Below are 21,154 nucleotides of genomic sequence, written 5' to 3' on the forward strand. Positions count from 1 at the left end.
TCACTGGGATCCTGCGACCTTTTCTAAGACAGAGATGCTTTCCTCATTCTTTCAGCTCTGCATAGCGGAGGTAAAAGCTAGTGTCCTGAAACTATTTTTATGTCAACTGGATGCCATAAATACAATAAAACTGGCTTTAAAATTTAGATGAAAAATAAAAGGAAAATTTTCTCTAGGCTGGCATTAGACCATTGTTGTTAGTCCTTCATTGAGTCACAGAAGTTAGGTATATTTGTCCACAAAAGGGAGGGACGGGGTGGTGGTTTGGAAGCTGTTTCTTAAATCAGGAATGCAAAACTAAGAAATTATTAGATCCATTGCTATTTTGCCACAAAGGCAATTTGCATTTCATTGAAGAGAATGTCACTGTACATGTCTTGTTTCTACCTATCCTATCATTTCTGAAGACCTCCACTAGTTTTATTTTTTTTTGTTGTTTGTTTAAGGTACTAAGGCACTTTACCACGTGTTACATCCCCATCTTCCTCCTATCCCTCCACAGCCGGGTTTTTTTGTTTTTTTTTTTTTAGACAGGGTCTTGCTGAATTGCCCAGGCTGGCCTAAAACTTGTGATTCTCCTGCCTTAGCCTTTTAAGTAGCTGAGATTACAGGAGTGTGACATTGCACCCAGTGGCCTCCACTTTCTTTGTAACTAATTCTTTCCACCATTTCTATTCCAGGATACAATCTCAGACAACAAAGAATGTACAGGTCCATAAAAACAACCTGTAGGGCTGGGGATGTGGCTCAAGCAGTAGCATGCTCGCCTGGCATGCACGGGGCACTGGGTTCGATCCTCAACACTACATAAAAATAAAAATATTGTGTCAAAGAAAACAGACCCCCCCCCCGCCAAAAAAAAAAAAAAACCTATAAAGGGTTTAGTGTTCCCCACAAAACTCATGTTTACCCAGAATCTCTTGAGCTTATTTGGAAATAGGATATTTGTAGCCATGATTAAAAATGATATCATACTGGATTAGGTTAACCCTAAATCTAATAACAAGTATTGGCATTAGAAGTCCATGTGAAAATACACAGAAAGGGCAGATAGCCACATGAAGACAGAGGCTGAAATTGGAATCATGTTGCCTCAAGCAAAGGAACACCAAAGATTTCTGGCAACCACCAGAAGGCTGGAAGCATTCTTCCCTAGAGATTTCAGATGGAGCATGACCAACACCTTGACTTTGGATTTTTAGAATCCAGAAGTGTTCATTCCTGCTGTTTAAAGTTACTCAATTGGTAGTTCTTTGTTTTAGCAGCCCTAGGTAAAACCTTAGTAAGGGTTTCAAGTGGCAAGACCTCACAACTTTGCCTTGATGACAAAAGAGCCCAAAACATATCTGATGAATGGTATAAATCCATGAATTCTCACTTACTAATGGGTTTCATTTATTTCTGTGGCTCTTGCCCTTCACAATGGCATCTTGTTTCTTCTGTTTGGGACTCTAGTTTTTGTTTTGGATCTGTTAATAAGCCTGAAGACACATGCTCCACACTTCTACTAGGCAAACGTACCACTGAGCTAAATTCCCAGTCCTAGAGCTAAGGTTTTTATCCTTTTTAGCTTACCCCAAAATATGTGTATATCTTCTTCAGATTCCACAGACCCAGGTTAGAGTCCACTCCCTGTTAAGTTCAGACATCCTCCAGGATAATTCCAATCTCTCCTTACCCTCCAGTGCTATCTCAATTCAATTTCAACATGCATCTTAAATCTTCCACTGAGTTGAAACAGCAACCATCAATCATCAACAGGCTCAGAGACAAAGTTGTTATACAAAGCAACAAAAGAATCCCAGCAGGAAAATTCAATATTAATGGAGAATTAGCATAAAGAGGTAGTACAACTCATAAGAGTCACATGGATGGCACCTCTCAACTATTTGCCCCTCCTTTTCTTCTCTTTTTTTCCCCTTTTTCTTTTTCTTATCATGTCTTGACTCTTATGCTTCATTCAAATGCACCATAATGAGCAGCAATTAAATTTAAAGCTAACTAAACAACAAAATAAGGCATACGCTATTTACAAATGCCTTATCCATAGGCTCCCCTTCTTAGGATATATTTGTGGTAAAAAGCATCCTCTCTCTAAAAATCTTCCTGCAGTGAACAACATACAACACACCTATGGTCAACCATGACCTTCTACTTTTCTCACCAGATACTTCAAGAAATATAACATTTGGGGTACACCTTTTCCTTCAAATGCAGCTGGAAAGTTTTTCAAATTCCATTTTCAAAAATTCAATTCCAAATCTCATTTTCAATCTTAATCTATCACAGCGATTCTCAGGAATCTCTTACTTAGCTCTGGCTCTGCCACTCAACATACAAATCCTCTAATAAAACTGATAGTCAACAAAACTTATTAGGTATCATGGTCATATAAAAGGCCTCAGAACACAAAACTCTTCATGACTGGGAAATTCAAAGTTGTTCCTGATTTCTGAGAGCCCTCCTCTTTCCACCCAGCCCCTCCTGTCCCAATGTCTATTTCCTCGAAGGGACAAAGAACCCAGCTCTACATCTGAATCCAATCACCCACAGATAGGGACAAAAGAATAGGCACCAATTACAAGTTAATGAAATCACTTAGAATTACCCAACTTTTTTTTTTTGTAATACGGGGATTGAACCACTGAGCTGTATTCCCAGCCCTTTTGAGACAGTCTCTCTAAGTTGCCCAGGCTAGTCTCAAACTTGAGATCCTTCTGCTTCAGCCTCCTGAGCTGCTGAGATTACAGGCGTGTACCACCATGCCTGGCCTATCCTACATTTCTGATGCATCCTGATTTTACTCTCAGCATCGAGGGTAAGTCTAAATAAGAAACCAGTCTTTCTAATTACTTGTTTAATTCAGGGAGCCAGGGAAGTGAATTTATTTAGGGATCTAAAGATTTCTGCAGTCTGATGGACTTTGTTCCATTCTCCCCCCCCACCCCCCCAAAAAAAAACAAAACTCCTTTCAAGTAGGACCTCCTTTCCTTTCAAAACCATCCATCACCTTTTTTCTTTGTTGATTTTTTTTAAACTTATAATGTTTACCTTATTAAGGACAACCAATGAATTTGCTACATAACCACCACTGTCAAGATTCTTATCTATTAGCACGATCTTATTTAAATCTATAAAGCCCTTTAATATCAAGGTCTTAAGGATTTTGAAACTTTTAAAAATAATATGTAGCTGGGTGTGGTGCTGCATGCCTGTAAACCCAGTGGAGGCTGAAGCAAGAGGATTACAAGTTCAAAGCCAACCTTAGCCACTTAGCAAAGCCTTAAACAACTTAGTAAGACCATCTCAAAATTTTAAAAAGAATGAATTAATAAATTTAAAAGACTAAGGATGTAGCTAAAGGGTAAAGTGCCCTGGGTTCAATCCCCAGAACCAAAAAATAAAATTAAAAAATATCTAAATTTATTGTTTCACATTGAGTGTAATGAAGTATAAGCTCCAATGTCTTCATCTCACTTATGGATGTCCCAGCCTCCTCCCTTGACAGTTACAGATTGTGTACTTCATAACCCAGTCCTTGACTTGCAGCCGAAGAAGCAAAAGGTCTTCGTGAAGTGACAGAAGAGCACACCATATTGTGAGCAGGGAATCAAAGCTAAAGAGCAGAAAGTCTTGCCAACAATCTTGTCATCAGCACTGTAAAATTATCCTGCAGCAATGACACCCCAATACTCAGAGGGGAATGAGCACTCCATTTGCTGAGCAGCTTCTGGATATAATTGGAACCAATCTCAGTCTGAGGAACTCTAAGGAGGGATTTCATTCTTTTCTGTGATCTCATTTTACAGAGCAGAACTCAAGTCTTTATAAAAGTGATTAACGGCCTTTCCGTTTCTTCATTTTCCCTCCAACCACTTTGTTCCTGACACCAATAGCACCCTCTGTATCATCATTATCTCCAGCATCTTCTCGCTTGCGTTTCTTCTTTTCTCCATGTTCCCTTAACTCCTACAGGAAAACAGAAAGGATGCAACCAAAAATGAGTAACTGTCACTAGTCCCATCTTTCAAATATTGAGTAACTCCCCAAACCAGAAACTAGCAAAGAATAATACCCAACTACAAAGATGCTAAAATGTTAATCTTATCAGTAATCAAACCAAAAAAAATAAAATAATAAGCTACTATTTCATACAACAGATTGACAAAAGTTTTGAGAAGGGTAATAACTAGTATTGAAAATACCATCACTGATCATAAGACCTAATGAAGCTTTTCTTGGAGGCAATCTGGCATCCCATATGAACTCAAATTTTAGCAGCATGTACTCCTGGGCCCAAGAATTCCACTTCTAGGAATTTACTCTCAGCAAACAGGACAAGTATTCAATGCTATACATACTAGAAAGTGCAATATAGTACTAGTTAAAATAGAAAAAAACTAGATGAAATAGAAATGGAAAAAGTTACATCCATCAATGTAAATCATGTTACATAATTTGTGATGGAATTCTTTGCAGCCATTAAGAAATGATCACATGGGGGGCAAGAAGGTGGAAGTGGAGACAAAAAGACGATCACATGGATCTATACTTGTTGAAATAGAAAAATGCTAATCATATATAAATAAATTCTAAACATAGGTGAAAAAAGAAAAAAGAGCTGGGTGCTATCAATGATTCTCAATGGAGGATGGTTTACCATTTTATTTACGACTTTAATCCTTTCTGTATTTTCTGAATATTTTTTCCCAGTGCACAGATAGCACTTCTGTAGTGAGCAGTGGGTGCAGAGATGGGTAACTAGGTTGAACTCAGGAGCACTCTACCACTGAGCTACATCCCCAGCCCCTTTTATTTTTTAAACCGGGTCTTACTAAATTGTCCAGGCTGACCTCAAACTTGTGATCCTTATACCTCAGTCTCCTAGTGCTGGGATTACAGGAGTGTGCCACCACATTTGGCTCAAACAGCACTTTCATAAACAAAATAAATAAAAATTTTCATAAATAAAAATTTTCACGTGGGCAGAAAAACAAATCTGTACACCAGCTACTCAGAAAGCAATCAGTGGAGAAAGTTTCTCCTTATCTCAAACTAGAACTCCAATAAAGAGCACTAGAATCTTCTATAACCTTCTAATTACCACTACTACTGCTACTATAACTACTAGTATTTATTTAGTTTATAGTAGCTTATCTGGTGCTCATAAAACACCATAGATATTGAAGGCAAGTATTACTTTCAAATTTATAGGTAAGGAACTGATTCTGAGAGGCTAAGCAAAATGTCTAAGCTCACAGTCAAAAGCTAGGCCTTCTGACCCCCATGTCTGATGTTTTTTTTGCCACATGTGAAACATGAACACTGGCTGGGAATGTGTCACCCTGGTCAGATTAAGTTCAAACAAAACCTGATTCAATGATGTGGTCTAAAGTCAACTTTCTCTCATCTCTGTCCTTGCTCATCTAAAATTTGGAGTAAAAATAATGTCCAACTCCTACAGATTATTATTAGGATTAATATAATAAAACATCTGACAAGTCACTATCATTTGCAGAGAGGCTAGTGAAAAAAGAGAATAAGATGCACACCATTCGGGCAAATCTTTGGGCTTCAGTCACTCGTTCTGTCAGCATCATAACCTCATCATCCTGTGTTGGAAAGACAGGCAGTTTCTTCCCAATTAAGTGTTCTATGCGCTGAAAGAGTTCCACATCATACCTGAGGAAGGAAGATCGACATGGCTTTTGTTGGCTGATAATGCAAATGCCTATTCCCAAAAAATATGATATTATGAGAGGATGCAATATGAGTAACAGTTTTAACACTAATGAATATGTTTTTTCTTTCTATGTACTGGTTAAGTGTAATCTTTGTGCCTGATCCATGAGAAAAATCATCCAAGGTATTCTTTACTCACAGAATAGACTTGAATAGATAAAAACTTGTTCCTTTAAAGACAAGACGTAGTTATATTTTAATACTTTCTGAATACAGGGAAAAGTCATTACTCCCCAGTTCTAGCTGTTGAAATGTGCTGCTTATTGTATGTACTTCTATAAACCAAATACTATACTAGATCTTTTACATATATCATAGCCACTTTTCACCAAAACCATGCTAGATTGGTACTATTATTTCCATATTTAGAAATATGAAAACCTCAAGAAGGAAGTTTAAGTGATTAGTACCATAAATGATAGAGCAAGGTTCCAAGTCAGTCTGGCTCTTTGAAACTCTTTTGGCATTCTGCTCTTGTCTCTACACTTTTCCTTTTGTTCTGCTCCAAAGGTGATTTACTTACTGTGTGACAAAAGTAATTGCCTTTCCAGAGCGCCCAGCTCTAGCAGTTCGACCTACACGGTGGATATAATCCTGGAACAAAAAGGGTAAATTCAAATTATATAGATTATGAGTAATAAGATGCATACATACAATCTGGTTGCAAACCTTTGAAAAAAACAGATTCATATTAGAACATGAAGAAAATGGCTTGGGCAATTAGTTGAAACAAATATATTTTATCTTTTTCATTCTTCTTGTAAGGCAAAATTGATCCAATGCTTCTTTTTTTTAATAGAAAGATAAGTCTACAAAGAATATCTGCATGGGATTATGCTTAGTGAAGCTAGTCAATCCCTAAAAAACAAATACCAAATGTCTTCTTTGATATAATGAGAGCAACTATGAACAGAGCAAGGAGGAAGAGCAGGAAGAAAAGACTAACATTTAACAGAGTCATGAGATGGGAGGGAAAGGGAGAGAAAAGGGAAATTGCATGGAAATGAAGGGAGACCCTCATTGCTATACAAAATTACATATAAGAGGTTGTGAGGGGAATGGGAAAATAAACAAGGAGAGTAATGAATTACAGTAGATGGGGTAGAGAGAGAAGAAGGGAGGGGAGGGGAAGGGAGGGGGGATAGTAGGGGATAGGAAAGGTAGCAGAATACAACAATTACTAATTGGGCATTATGTAAAATTGTGGATGTATAACCGACATGATTCTGCAATCTGCATTTGGGGTAAAATTGGGAGTTCATAACCCACTTCAATCTAATGTATGAAATATGATATGTCAAGAGCTTTGTAATGTTGTGAACAACCAATATAAAAAATAAAAAATTTAAAAAAAAAAAAAGAATATCTGCATGGTTATAGCAATGTGGTATAAAGAAAAGCAACACTGGATCTAGTGATTTTTGCCATCCTCCAGCTACTCTGCAAATCTCCTACTTGTCTGAAGCTTGGTTTCTATCTATAAAACAGAAATAGAAATGTATGTCCAAACTTGTACCATGAAAATCAAATGAGACAGCATCTTATCTACATCACTTAAATACAAGGCCAAGAGATAAAAAGAAAAACAAAAAGAAAAGAGAAAAGTAAAGTTCAACCTGGAGTGATTCTAACATCCCCAAGGAACATTTGGTAATGTCTGGAAACATTTCTGATTGTCATAACTAAGTCTGTGTGATACTGCTGTCCAGCAAATAGAGACCAGGAATGTTAGGCATACTATATGCAAAGAACAAGCCCCACAACAAAGAATTCACTGCCCCAAAATATTAGTTAAGAAATATTAACTAATATTTATTAATTAATATTAATATTTATTAACTAATTAATATTAATTAGTTAAGAAACTAAAACACTAAGAAGAATGAAAAGCTGCCATTTCTAAAGAAATGAGACTGAGAGCTGGGGTGCAACTCAGTGGTAGAACAAGTTTGATCTTAAGTAACACACACAAGAAATGAAATTGACATAGATTAGCATATGCGGCATCTACTCCCCCATGAGCATCTAATAACTCTCCTTCATTCATATTTATTAATATTACATTCATAGGCATGTTCAAGATGATGAGAATTAATATATCAAGAGCTTTTGGCTAGGTGCAGTGGTACTCCACTGTAATCCTAGCAACTTGGGAGGCTGACACAGGAGATTCACACATTCAAGGTTAGCCTCAGTAACTCAGCAAGGCCCTAAGCAACTGAGCAAGACTCTGCCACAAAATTAAAATTAAAAAGGGTTGGGGATACAGCTCAGTGACAAAATGCTCTTGGATTCAAGACCCAATACCCACCCCCCCAAAAACAATCTAGCACTTTCTCATTGTGTGTGTGTGTGTGTCTGTGTGTGTGTGTGTGTGTGTGTGTGTGTTGCTGGAGACTAAACCCAGGGCCTTGTGCATGTGAGGCAAGCACTCTACCAACTGAGCTATATCCCCAGCCCACTTTCTCAATTTTTGAAACTTAACTATTCCAGGACAAAAAACAAAAAAAACAAAAAAACACAAACAACCCTACATTATAACTAAGGGAAAACAGAAATTATTATTTAAGAAATAAACTTTGGGGGGTGGGTTGTAGCTCAGTGGCAGAATGCTTGCCTCCCATATGTGAGGCACTGGGTTTGATTTTCAGCACCGCATATAAAGAAATGAATAAAATAAAGGTCCATCAGCAACTAAAAATATATTAAAAAAAAAAAAACTTTGGATCTCATGAAAATCAAAGGAAGATCAGTAGAGGAAAAGGATCAGCGGGTAGGTAAAGGGAAGGGAGGGAGAAGTGCTGAGGAGTGATACTGGCCAAATAATATTGTTATATTGTGTGTATGTACAAATATGCAACAACAAATCCTATCAATATGTACAGCTATAATGCACCAATGAAAAAAATGTAGAAAGGGGCGGGGGTTGTACCTCAGTGGTAGAGAACTTGCCTCTCATATGTGAGGCACTGGGTTTGATACTTAGCACTACATAAAAATAAACAAAATAAAGATATTGTGTCCATCTATAACTATTTTTTTTAAAAAATGGAAAGGTGGGCTGGGGTTGTGGCTCAATGGTAGAGCACTCACCTAGCATGTGCGAGACCCTGGGTTTGATCCCCAGCACCACATAAAAATAAATAAATAAAAATAAAGGTATTGTGTCCAACTACAACTAAATAATAAATATTAAAAATATGGAAAGGATGGGCTGGGTATGTGGCTCAAGCCATAATGCACTTGCCTGACATGCGCAGGGGTGCTGGGTTCGAGCCTCAGCACCACATAAAAATGAAATAAAGATGTGTGTCCACCGAAAACTAAAAAATAAATATTAAAAAATTCTCTCTCTCTTTTAAAAAAAAATATTGAAAGGAAAAAACAAGAACAGAAATAAATTTTGAGAATAGAAAGTCACATCAGCAATAGGACTCACCTTGGAATGAGTTGGAATGTCAAAGTTGACCACTACATCCACATGAGGTATGTCCAAACCTCTGCTTGCAACATCAGTTGCCAGAAGAATGGAACGAGCCTTAGCCTTAAACTTATTAAGGGATCCTAGGCGCTTGCTCTGAGATGATGAAAAGAAAATGAGCAGAATTTTACTCTGAGAAAACAAAGGAATCTTGGAATATAAGACATATAAAATATACCAAATAGACACACTAAATACAAGAACTAAGCAATAAAATTTTTTAAAAGTATTTCCCCTGTTAAGTCCAGAACGAGGCTTTGCAGATTAAAACAGAAATACGGAAGCAACAAAAAATATTTAAGATATAGGCTAAAAACAGCAATACAAAACAGGGATTGTTTAAAGTGACAGAAAGATAATTGGAAAATAATTTATTAAATGTCTTTAGAGACCAGAGAATCATTATTATCACTAGGCAGAATAAATCAACTCAAATAGCTTGCAAACTACCTATAAAATATTATAATTTGAGCCTTCTGTTATCCTGAGAGGGGAAAGTAAGCATCCAGAGCAACACTTCAAAGCCCATAAAATTACAATAATTACAGGCATTAATGCTATATGTCCTTATCATATAAATCTATTATTATAAAGTTTATTCTTCTCATGCCACCAGTGATGCCAAAGAATCCTTACCTGACTCATCTGTCCATGGAGGGGGATGGCAGTAAATCCAAGATTCCGGAGTAGCAAAGCTGTTCTCTGAGTGTTATTACACGTGCTGCAGAATATCATAAAGGAGTTTCCAGCCAATTCATTTAGAATATAAACCAGGTAGGTATCCTAAGTTACAAAACAATATATGTAATTGAATCTGGAAGAAAGATTAGATACCTGGCATATTTATTAAGGAAAGACTAAGCCTATAAGTGTTTCTCAATTATCCAGACCACCATTTGCCAGCTTTGCATTTTTTAATCAGAACTATGACCTTTGTCAACCATGCATCCCCAACACAGCCTGAGGTTAAGCACAAGGAGAGCTATACTCAGCAACCAGGAAAAGTTCTTATATTAAAGCACATAATCTGGGATAGCTTTTATAAAAAAGGCACACAATAAAGTAAAAATTACCTAAAGTATGGAGCTGGGAAGGAATTATCTCATTATACCAGGAATTCATTGTTGTGATTTAGTATATTGTGAATTCCTGAAGTGTTTGACTTATCTGTGGTAAATATAATTACAACATGCAATCTAAGACAAACAGAGAGGACTCCAACCAGTATCACAGCTCTCAACTTATCAAGAGTTGGCATATTTTCAGATGCCTTTGTGAGGAGAGGGCAAGGCAGGAATGATCAAAGTAAATACTTTACCTTGAATTTAGAGGGAATAAAAAGGTAATATTGCTGTAACTTTTCAACTGTCTGGTATTTAGAGGAAACAGCGCATTTTACAGGATTCTTCAGAGCTGCTCGCTGAAGTTTCTGCACCTAGAGAAAGGAAATCTAGAATGGTATGCTATTGGAAGTCATCTGTGAACTGTGCATGAACCAAATCAGCATGGAAGCCACTGATTAGGAAAATCTGGTATCCAGGAACTCCCAGCAGCAAACCTGCTGGTGAGACTACCCAAATACATGTGAATCCCTATACAGCTCTGCCACAGGTTCAACACTGCACTGGAGTTAGGGTGACCCACTGGAGCCACACAGACACACAGCCTCTCTGATGGCTATAGCCTGCCAAGATACCAATCAATCTGCTGGCTGCAAGCCCCCTGTCATACTGAGAAGCAAGACTCCTCCTGATGAAATCTTATCCCTGTACTCCCTTAAATAAAGAACAGGAGCCATTTTTTAACTGCTAGCATTTTCCAGCTTCTATGTGGACTAGAGGAAACTATCATGAGCTTTGCTTTTTAAAACTATTTTCTGGCTCTGACTCTGACTCTTAATTCTTCACTATCTCAGACTTTCATTTTCTCAGGTGGCTCATCCCGTCCTGAGCAGAAAACTGCCCAGGTGAGGAGCTGGCCACCCTGCAGTAGTATGCTAATTCCTAAATACTCTATTTTTACTTTTATGTATTTTTACTATTGTTGTGATTATTGTTTTTAAGTGTCAATTCTTATAAAGAAGAAAACATATGTCCAAGCAAATTTTACCTTTTTGGTCATGGTAGCAGAGAAAAGAAATGTTTTCCGATCTCGGGGGATCACTTTGAGGATCTTGTCAACCTGAAGCACAAAGAGGTATGGTTGCCAAACTGACATTTAGACTGGACAACAGCAAGTCCTCCAGATAGTTAAGGAGGTAAGAAACTAAATACATCACCGTGGGGATCTGGGACTCAACATTCAATTCAGCTAGAATTTACTGAATATTTGCTACTTTCATGTCATACCAGATGTTATAAAAAAATAAATAAATAACGTTATTCAGAGAAAAGAGTTTAAGTTGGTAGATTAGAAACTCTCTTATTAGAGTTTAAACTGGTAGATTTGATGACTTACTATGTTGAATGGGTTATTAAAGAAAATGAAGACATTTCAAGTTTTATAGCGTGAGAGGCCATCCTCGCACTTGATTTGAGTTACCTCCCTAGCGGGTGAGAGGCACTTAGACACAGCTGTGTTAGAGCTTTCCCCACCCTTTTCCAGGTCCGAAGGCTTGTCCATGCAGAGGCATGCCTGGCCACTGCCCTGAAGACCCAATCATTGCCCTTGACCTTGGGATGCTGCCCCACTTAACCTTCAATGGATGGGATTTTCCCCAGAAGTTTTTATTTTGTTCCCCAATAAAAGCCCACTCCCTGGCGTGTTTTCTTTCTCTCTCTCTCTCTAGTCTCTTCTGTAAACCTCGCCACCTCATTAGGTGGCTGGAGGTGGGAGCTAGAAGCCGTCCCGGAGCTGGTATTAAAGGTAATAAGAGTCTTGTCTCTTTAATTTAAAACTCCCTAGCAATTACTCATGAATCGAACCTTCTTTCATGAAGCCAGCACTAGTCACATAGCAGATTATAGGAAAGGTCTAAATCAAATAAAATGGGGAAAAGAAACACTTCTCATCTCTGAAGAAAGAAATGAACCATGATCTAAAATTAAGCAGGTACTAAGGCAGTAAGAACATGAAAAACACTAAAAATGGAAAAAGGGCAGAGGAATGCTGAAGTTAACTGAGGCTGCCATGGTGCACTACACAAGCCACTGGGCAAGGAACCAAATTTTGAAACAGAGACCTTGAGATGCTCTAAGAAGAGGAAAACAACTGAAAATTCACCTCTGTCTCAAAATCCATATTCAATATTCGGTCTGCTTCATCCATGACCAGGTATTTGAGAGCTCTTAAATTGAAACCTTTTGTATTTTCCAAGTGGTCAATCAGTCGGCCAGGAGTTGCTACCAAGAAAGGTTGAGGAAAAGGGCAATGTTTTCAAACAAGGACAAAAAGAAAGTGATCTCCCCCTATCACAACCACCAAAAACATTAAGAAATTAAAAAACTAAACACAATTACCAAAGTCTGTTCCTCAAAGTCTTTCCATCCAACATTGGTAGATTTTTTTTCCAATTTATCACTGCCAGTGTCTTTTGACTTTGCCAATTACTCACCTATTACTATATGTGGTTTCTTTGCCAGGGCCAAAGACTGGGACATTGAATCAATTCCACCTACAATCACAGCTACAGAAATAAAAAGAACTTATAAAAGAGATTCTTAGTTTCTTCCATAATCTACTAAACATCTTTTAAAGCCAATGTTAGATTTCTACTTATATTTGTTCTCCCCTCAATATTAATTCTTTTCCCAAAGCTAAAATACATCAGTTACTTAGATCAATAACTCAAGAAAACAATGCTTTCTTCTACTCTCTTTTCACACTCATTCTCCACTTGTGAAGACACTGCAGTACTACTTTTCTTATAGATACTTACCACTCTGCACTCCAATAGAGGACCCCAGAGCTTCAAACTGCTCTGAGATCTGAAAGGCCAACTCCCGAGTGGGGGTGAGCACGAGGGCAAACAAACGCTGGGGCGTCTCTAGCAGAGCATTCAGGATGGGCAAAGCAAAGGCCCCTGTTTTTCCAGAGCCGGTTTCTGCCAGCCCAATGATATCACGACCTAGAGGAAAAAACAAAAATACCTAATACAAGGACATTCCCTCAGTGCTCTTTCCATGTTTTCTACAATGACATAATGCTGGACACAAAGTAGGCACTCAATTTATAATTATATGATTAATTATAGACCAAAGGAGAGTGATTAAATAGAAAAGACATAGTCTCTGTCCTAGACAAGCTCAAAAATCCAAAAGTGAGATAGACAAATAAACAAATACATCATAATGTTGATAAGAGTTTTAATATAAGCCTCTACAAAATACAGTGAGAATGCAAAGGAAGAAGAAATTCAATGCCTGGGAGAGCCAAGCTAATAGGGGTAAGGAATGAGTTAAATCTGGAAGTGAGCAATAAAAGGAAGGAAAAATAATCCTGCATGAGGAAAGATGGAGTTTCAAAGAACACAGCAAAGAAAGAGTGAGAAGTACACTGTGGCTGAACACAAAGCATTATGGGGAAAGGAAGAATGAGGCTAAAAAGGAAATTCATAAGCCATCTACAAGTTTTGACAATGTTATTCTACAGGAAGATAAACTCTAGGCCTGATGGCATAAGGATAAACCCAGGAGCTTAACAATATAAGCCATATACTGCACATTCTGAGAATGTCACAAATAATTCCTTAAGAATAGATCACCATCGTTTGTTATTACCATTTAAGCCACAATTTCAGAAATTAACTCAAGACCACTCTCTCTAGGCTGGCTGCAGCCCACAGAGGTAGCTCTACACAAAAATAATTCCTATTGAGTAATGGCCCCTACCAAGTTGTTCATGTTGTTTTGTGATTCTATAACTATTAAGAAAGCAGTTATCTGGAAAGCATCATGTTGTGTGTAAACCCCTTTTCTCTCAGGCAACCTGAATTTGACCTGTCCCTTACAATTGTGTATCACTCTATTTCACTGATATCTGAGATCAATTATTTCCAACTGAACTCATCTTTGCTGAAATTATTTTTCCTCTTATGTTCCTTTCTACATCAATGATACACATATGTCCTAAACCCACTGCCTAGACACTTTGCTATAATCTTCGATTTCCTCACCCTTTCCTTCCATTTGCCTAAACTGGCTATAAAATCATGCAAGATTCTTTTTCTATCATTTTCTCTTTTTCATTCTCACTACCACAAACCCACCCATTATTTATTGTCAAAATTATTGCAATGACCTCTTTATTAGTCTCTCAATCTCTAGGTTCTTGTTTCTAAATTATTCTACACAGCTATAAGACCAATTTTCTAAGAGTACAACTCTAAGAATTTCATTCTGCTAAAAACAACCTCCAAGAAACTCTACTGCCTATGAAGCATAGATCAAATTCTTTACCCAGCATTCAAGTCTTTTATAATCTGGCCCCAGATTATGAATTACTAAACTTTTTCACTACTCTATGGTGAAAGTGCTTACAAACCTCCATGCATTGCCCATGTTTCCAGCCTCCTTAGCTTTTTTATAGCTATTCCCTATAACTAGAAAGTCCATTCCCATCAGATCTAATTCAGTCTTCAAGGTTTAACTTCAAGGTTTAGTCTTCCCAACCTCCCCAGACAAAAATGAAATAAATTTTCTCTAATCCATTCCAGTTAAATTGAATTACTCTCCCCCAGGGCTTTTTTCCCCCCCAGTACTGAAACTGAATCCAGGGATAGGGCCTTATTCATGATGGCAAGCATAAATGATGTACCACTGAGCTACATCCCCCAGTCAGTCACTGTCTGTCGGTCTCCCTACCATCTCACTAAGTTGTGCAGGCTGGTCTCAAAGTTGTGATCTTCCCACCTCAGCCTCCTGAGTAGCAGGAATTACAGGCATGCACAACTGCATCCAGCACCCCAGTGTTTTTTTTTTCACCTGTGTTTTATTTACTTATTTTTATGTGGTGCTGAGAATCGAACCCAGGGCCTTGCACACGCTAAGCAAGCACTCTATCACTGAGCCACAACTCCAGCCCACACCAGTATATTTTGAATGTACCTTTTTTATGTAACAAAGCTATCATTATCTCCTTATTAGACTCCTGGAAAACGCAAAATTCTCAACTTCCAGTGCTTTATATTTACATCAAATACCCCATAGTGACTATTTATGAAAGAAACAAATGTATGCAGTATAAGTCTAACCACTTTTCTACATGACAGCTCTTCAAAACATTAAAGCCAAAACTTCTCTACTTCATATCAAATGCACTCAGTCCTTTAACTATTTGTGACTATTCTTGATACTTTACCACACTCATTGCCCCTCAGCTGATTCCTGAAAACTGTGGTCTTCAGACCTAAGAAAAACAGTATCTTATGTATATTCTCACTAGCACAAAGCACTATTCTCTCTCTAGAGCGAACCAGGAGTTCTTAATCTAGAACTTATAAAAGAGAAATTCAGGGATGAGGGAGGAAAAGCCTTGAACTTGCTGAAATTATATGCAAAAAAAAAAAATTGTTTTTCAATACTGGGGATTACCACTGAGCTACATCCTCGGCCTGTAAGTGGGGGGCAGAAGGGATCTCACTAAATTATCAAGGCTGGTCTCAAACCACTGAAGCTACCCTCCTACCTGGGTCTTCCAAATCCCTGGCATTACCAGCATGCTCTATCATGTCCAGCAATTATTTAAAAAATTTTATATTAGATATTTTTTGAGGACACATTTGATCTTTTTTTTTTAAATGGGGATGAAATTTTCCTTTTTATTTGATTCTCAAAGGAATAAAGGGATCCCTAAAACCCCTCTCCTTAAGGTAATGTTGCTCAAATTACTTTCTGTGAGGATCGTAATGAATTTCAGTTAGCCAATATCTCAGATTACTTTTACCACCCTCTCTAACCCTGTAAAGAAGGCACTTCAGGAATCTAGGACTTTACTTCTGTTCCTATTAAAGTTTACCCTGTTTGTTTCAGTTCCACTAATCATCAACAAGCACTTTATCCATTCTTCTGCAAATATAATAAGCACCTTTCACAACAAAAGCTGTGAACTCCTCCAGACATAGATATAGTCATGTGACATAAAAAAACAATGGATCTCTCATAAGACACATATACTATATTGCCTAGGTGTGTAATAGGCTATATATACCACCTTGGTTTATGTAAGTGCACTATATGATGTTCACACAAGAACAAAAACATTTAACAACACATTTTCCAGAAAATATGCCCTTCATTAAGCAACACATGACGGTATGTTTCAGGTGTTCTTATACATAAGTATGCATATATTGATTCATGATTTCTAATAAATTTCTCATTAGTACAATTTAATCCAGTTCTTTCTTAAAGTCAACATCTATAGCAGAACAAATCCCTTTAACTATTAAATGACAAAAAAAAAACCTGCAAAACTGAGAAATGACTGACTTTTTCAAAAGCCCAAACTTTGCTTCTTTAGAGACCATACCTTTACTTTATTTGAAATGTACACGCAATCATTCTCAACAGTGTTATTTAACTGAATATAACTTCACTGAATCATACCAAGACACATTTAACTTCTACCTACCTTGTAAGGCCAGAGGAATAGCTTCAATCTGGATCTTAGTGGGCTTTGCCCATCCCAACTGGTCACAAGCTTCACACAATACATCTGTTACACCCTTAGAATTCAGAAAAACATACCTTAGCAAAAAGCAGTACATCTTCACCTCCCTTTTATTTGAACGACTTTATCGATTCCATTTTCTGGTGACATGTAGAGCCTCTTTGAGTTAACAAGAATCTATATCACACCTCTGAGCTCGACTTAATGAATGCTTTCTACTTAACGAGGACAAAGCCAAGTATTTTACGTGAATTTCCTTATTTAATTATCACAATTCTGCAAGGTAAGTACTTATATTTTCCCCAATTTACACGTGAAATGTGTGGCACAATAAATGACTGGGCCAACATTCAAACCTGGTTGATACACCTAACTCCAGAGTCCACCTATAAAAAGACCCGATTCAGATACAATCTCCTGGGCAAACAACAAACGTCGCCCCGCAAAAGTGGAAAAGGTAAACTCCCACCACCCAAACTCTAGAGCCAAGGGAGCGCAGTCCGAAGCCGAGCTTATGAAATTCTAGGGGGAAATCTAATCTAGGCCCCAAATGCTTGTTCACGCTACTGGCTGGGATGTAAAGTAACCTTTCCCTGCTTGAACCTAGCGCCAACAGTACAAAAGAGATGCCGGCATCTGTCATTCTCACCAGGTCTTTAAATGTCTTAGTTTCCTCCTCCTCTACCGCCGGCGGGGGAGCTTCACTGGAAAAATCGTGGTCTTCGGACGCCGCCATGTTGCCCGCGGGTTCCGGAAGTGGGCTGGGGGCACGCGGAATGCTGGGAAATGTAGTTTTAGTGTTCCCCGGGCCGCGTGTTGCGGCGCCCCCTACGGGCTGACTGCAGCAGGCTCCGGGCCGGTGGAGAATTGCAGAAATATAGTGGGTGTAAACGTGTGGGCTTGTGGAACTAAGGTGAGGGCAGACCATGCTGCCCTTTAAGTGCCTTCTAAAGAGCCTTCCCTACCTGTCTTCCTGGTATGTCCCCGATTTTCTAACTGTAGAGAGATGGACAGTCGGGTAACACAGTATTATTTATTCATTTCATTCATTTATTCAGTATTTTTTAAGAGCCTACCATATTCCAGGGCTATGCTAGATGCCTAGTGGTGTCTTGTGGAGGGAAGACAAAATAAATAAGTGATCACAGATCACTTCAAATTTGTGAAAAGTGCTATGATTCAACAAATGTTAGAAAAATAAGGAAGTGTGACCTTGGGAGGGAATGTTGTGGGGATGACAGGAAGATTGGAAAGGCCTCTCTGAGGCAGTGATATTTGAAGTGAGACCTTGCTGATGAGCAGGAGAAAGCCCTTTAAAGGCCTGGGGGACAATTATTCCATATTGAGGAACTTCAAGTACAAAGGCCGGAAAGCCAGTGAGGCTCTTCTGGAAAGCCATCAGCCACTACTGGGGCAAATTAAGTACTCTGTGTTGCATGTCCAATGTTTAGCAAGTGCACTCCTATGGTAGGTGTTCATTATTTCCAGAGGTGGAGAGTTGGAGGCAATCTGATGCACCTCCCTGGGAGGACAGTGGGTAGTTGAAATGTGTATGTGATGTGCACAAGCATGCCCTTAACAATATAGTTAGATCTCAAAAACCCAGGGCTGTGTGAGGAAAGCATAAAATAGATCGTGTATATTTAAAATATGTGCCTACCTTACATCACACATATATATGGTAGGTACACTTGAAATATTTTAGAATGGCAACTTATGGACGGAAAGGAATTAGGACAAAATTGGAAATTGGGGAATTAGAAATAAAATAATTGGAGACAAAAGAGAATAAATATACAAAGCAAGATGTATATTTATTTTCATGATGATAATGCGATTTTTGACCTAAGAATAGTGATAACCTCAACTGAATTGCCTGAGGTCCTTCACAGCCCTGTTCCTAAAAAGAACCTGATTTAGAAATCACCTTGGTGTCTGCAACAATGAAAAAGGTAGGGTGATGTCAGAGAAGAGGGCTTAGGTCAGATCCTGTAGGGTCCCGTAATAAAAGGTATGGGATTGGCACTCCACTTCTGTTTTGCTCTCCCTTTGGTTGCTCTCTCCACTCTCCTAGGGAATTAGGCCACTTAAGATGATCTCCAAAGTGGATAACACTCTTTAGGATAAGCGGAAGTCAACTCATCCTAAAGAAAGTCAGCTAGTTCTTCCTCTTCCTGTACTTCCTATACACTACATGGAATGTATAGTGGGGAATTTGTGCTACTTGTTTGGCAAGTGAGGTACTTAAGTCCAACTGGTAAAAAAACATGTGCCCAAGGTCACAGGAGTCAAGACTAGAAATCTAAATATATATATCTATATATATATTTAAATATATAATTATATATTATATATATTTAAATATATATTATATAATATATATATATATACATATTTTTTTAACAGGTTCTCCCTTAAGTTTCTTTGAGGCTGGCCTCAAATTTGCAATTCTCCTGCACCAACCTTCCAAGTATTTGGGATTGCAGCTCTGCACCACCACACCAGCTAGAAGCCAAGCTTCTTGAGGCCCACACTAATTGTTACCAAACACTGGGCTCACCCCTTGGTGAGTGCAGAGTCAATAAGTACAATCAGGAAATAAGAGAGTGAACAGAGGAGCCAGGCTGGCGTGGTGGTGCATCCTAGCAACTCAGAAGACTGAGGCAGGAGGATCTCGGCAATTTAGAGAGACCCTGTCTCAAAATGTAAAAATATAATAAAAAAAGGACTTGGCATGTAGCTTAATGATAAAACACCCTGGGCTTCAATCCCCAATACCAAAAGAGAGAGACACACAGAGAGAAAGAGAGAGAAAGGAAGTCTATTGCTTTCAGTAAGAAAAGCATGAGAGATAATTCTCAAAGCAATTTCTCCTGAACAAAAAAAAAGCAAGGGATCTAGCTGGGCATGGTGGTACATGCCTGTAATTCATCAACACAGGAGGCATTGCTTTGAGTACCAAATGACAACAACAACAACAAGCAAGCAAGAGAAGCTAGAGGGGGGCACATTCCTGAGTTCAAGGTCATATATTACCTGTTCATAAAAATGCCAGCCGTGAATGCCTCTAGGTGGAGAATTCACTGTTATGGTGAGCAAAGTTTACTCTAGATCACCCAAAAAAGAATGAATCAGAATGACTGGGCCATTTGAATTGGTCTCTTGTAAGTTTCTCTGGAGTGTTTTATGTCAGACAAATAAAAACAACTTTGAAGGAACTTTAACAGAGATATGAACAGTCAGATAACACAGTATTATTTATTCATTTCATTCATTTATTCAGTATTTCATTCATTTATTCATTTGTTCATTTGAAGGGGCAGCAGCTCTTCTCCCACAAACATAGGTGATTGCTCCTGAAAGTACCTGCCCAGCAGCTAAGACAGTGACTTTACTGAAGATTATCTCACATGATCAAAAACAGCTTTCATAGCAAAAGTGAGGTGCTGAGCAACTCAGTGAGACCCTGTCTCTAAATAAAATACAAAATAGAGCTGGGTATGGGGCTTAGTAATCGAGTACCACTGAGTTTAATCCCCAGTACCAAAAAGAAAAAAGAAAAGAATAGCTTTCATCTGCACGATCACACTCAGAATTCCTCTGCTGCACAAATTTTTCACAAAAAAAAGAAAAACAAAGAGGGGAGTAGCTGAAATATTTATTTTGCTCGTCTTAGACTCATTCTCTGACTTCATTCAGGAGAGTAAAATGGGAACTTAAGAGCTGAAGAAAGAAAGGAGAGGCAGGACTGAGGAATGAGGGAAGCTTGAAAATGACCAATGGAAGCAAAAGGAAAAAAAAAAAAACATGCAGTAAGATTTCTGAGGATTAACTGTTGCTTCTAAGGGAACTGATTTAGCCATTCAATGCTGTTTTAATATACAACCCTCCCAGTTTTAGCCCAGCAGGGCTCTTTGTCTGTTGTTGGACAATTCGACATGGACTATTTTTAAGACTTCCTCTGGTGCCAGTGTCCCCAAGGCTTTGAGAGCCATGCAGAGGATGTGCATGCACCGAGGGCAGCGTCAGCATTGCGCCATTCCTTAGACCAGTGCCCAACCGGAAACAATTCCATGTCAGAGCAGTAGGTTTTACAATAACAGAGTCTTAGGTGAGTCCACCACAGAACTCTTGTCCCTCAGCTGGGAGCTCGTTTTACTTCTGATCCAGAAGCCACCGGGTGGGTTCCAAAGATTAAATCTGCATCAGCTGAGAGCATTGTCTGCTTTTTGACTATCTCTACCAGGTTTGGAGCAGCCTGGATAATTCTATTTTGTTCACGGAAATAATAGAGATCCATTCTAGTAACTGAGCCATGTCATA

General features: G+C 38.4%; 1 protein-coding gene across 1 annotated transcript; it reads right to left on the minus strand.

The window, feature by feature from the left end:
* Nucleotides 1-3,401: 3,401 nt before the first annotated feature.
* Nucleotides 3,402-17,612, minus strand: Ddx47 (DEAD-box helicase 47). Its single transcript, XM_078015217.1, has 12 exons — nt 17,481-17,612; nt 16,793-16,886; nt 13,101-13,289; nt 12,777-12,848; nt 12,446-12,564; nt 11,333-11,404; nt 10,542-10,658; nt 9,860-10,006; nt 9,182-9,319; nt 6,266-6,336; nt 5,553-5,682; nt 3,402-3,969 (listed from the first exon to the last, which is right to left on the minus strand). Exons 1-12 carry the CDS (start codon nt 17,565-17,567, stop codon nt 3,838-3,840), a joined length of 1,368 nt encoding a protein of 455 aa, XP_077871343.1. The 5' UTR covers nt 17,568-17,612; the 3' UTR covers nt 3,402-3,837.
* Nucleotides 17,613-21,154: the final 3,542 nt, after the last annotated feature.

The sequence above is a fragment of the Ictidomys tridecemlineatus genome, chromosome 6, assembly GCF_052094955.1.
Source record: "Ictidomys tridecemlineatus isolate mIctTri1 chromosome 6, mIctTri1.hap1, whole genome shotgun sequence".
Classification (NCBI taxonomy): Eukaryota; Metazoa; Chordata; class Mammalia; order Rodentia; family Sciuridae; genus Ictidomys; species Ictidomys tridecemlineatus.

Bases quoted from the DNA above. Each gene is read 5' to 3' on its own strand.
- Ddx47 (XM_078015217.1), bottom strand. From the start codon at position 17,567: ATGGCGGCGTCCGAAGACCACGATTTTTCCAGTGAAGCTCCCCCGCCG. The intron at 12,565-12,776 runs GTGAGTAATTGG...CTTTCTTGGTAG, and splicing joins GAAACCACATATAGTAATAG to CAACTCCTGGCCGACTGATT. The intron at 9,320-9,859 runs GTAAGGATTCTT...TCATCATCTCAG, and splicing joins TCCATGGACAGATGAGTCAG to AGCAAGCGCCTAGGATCCCT.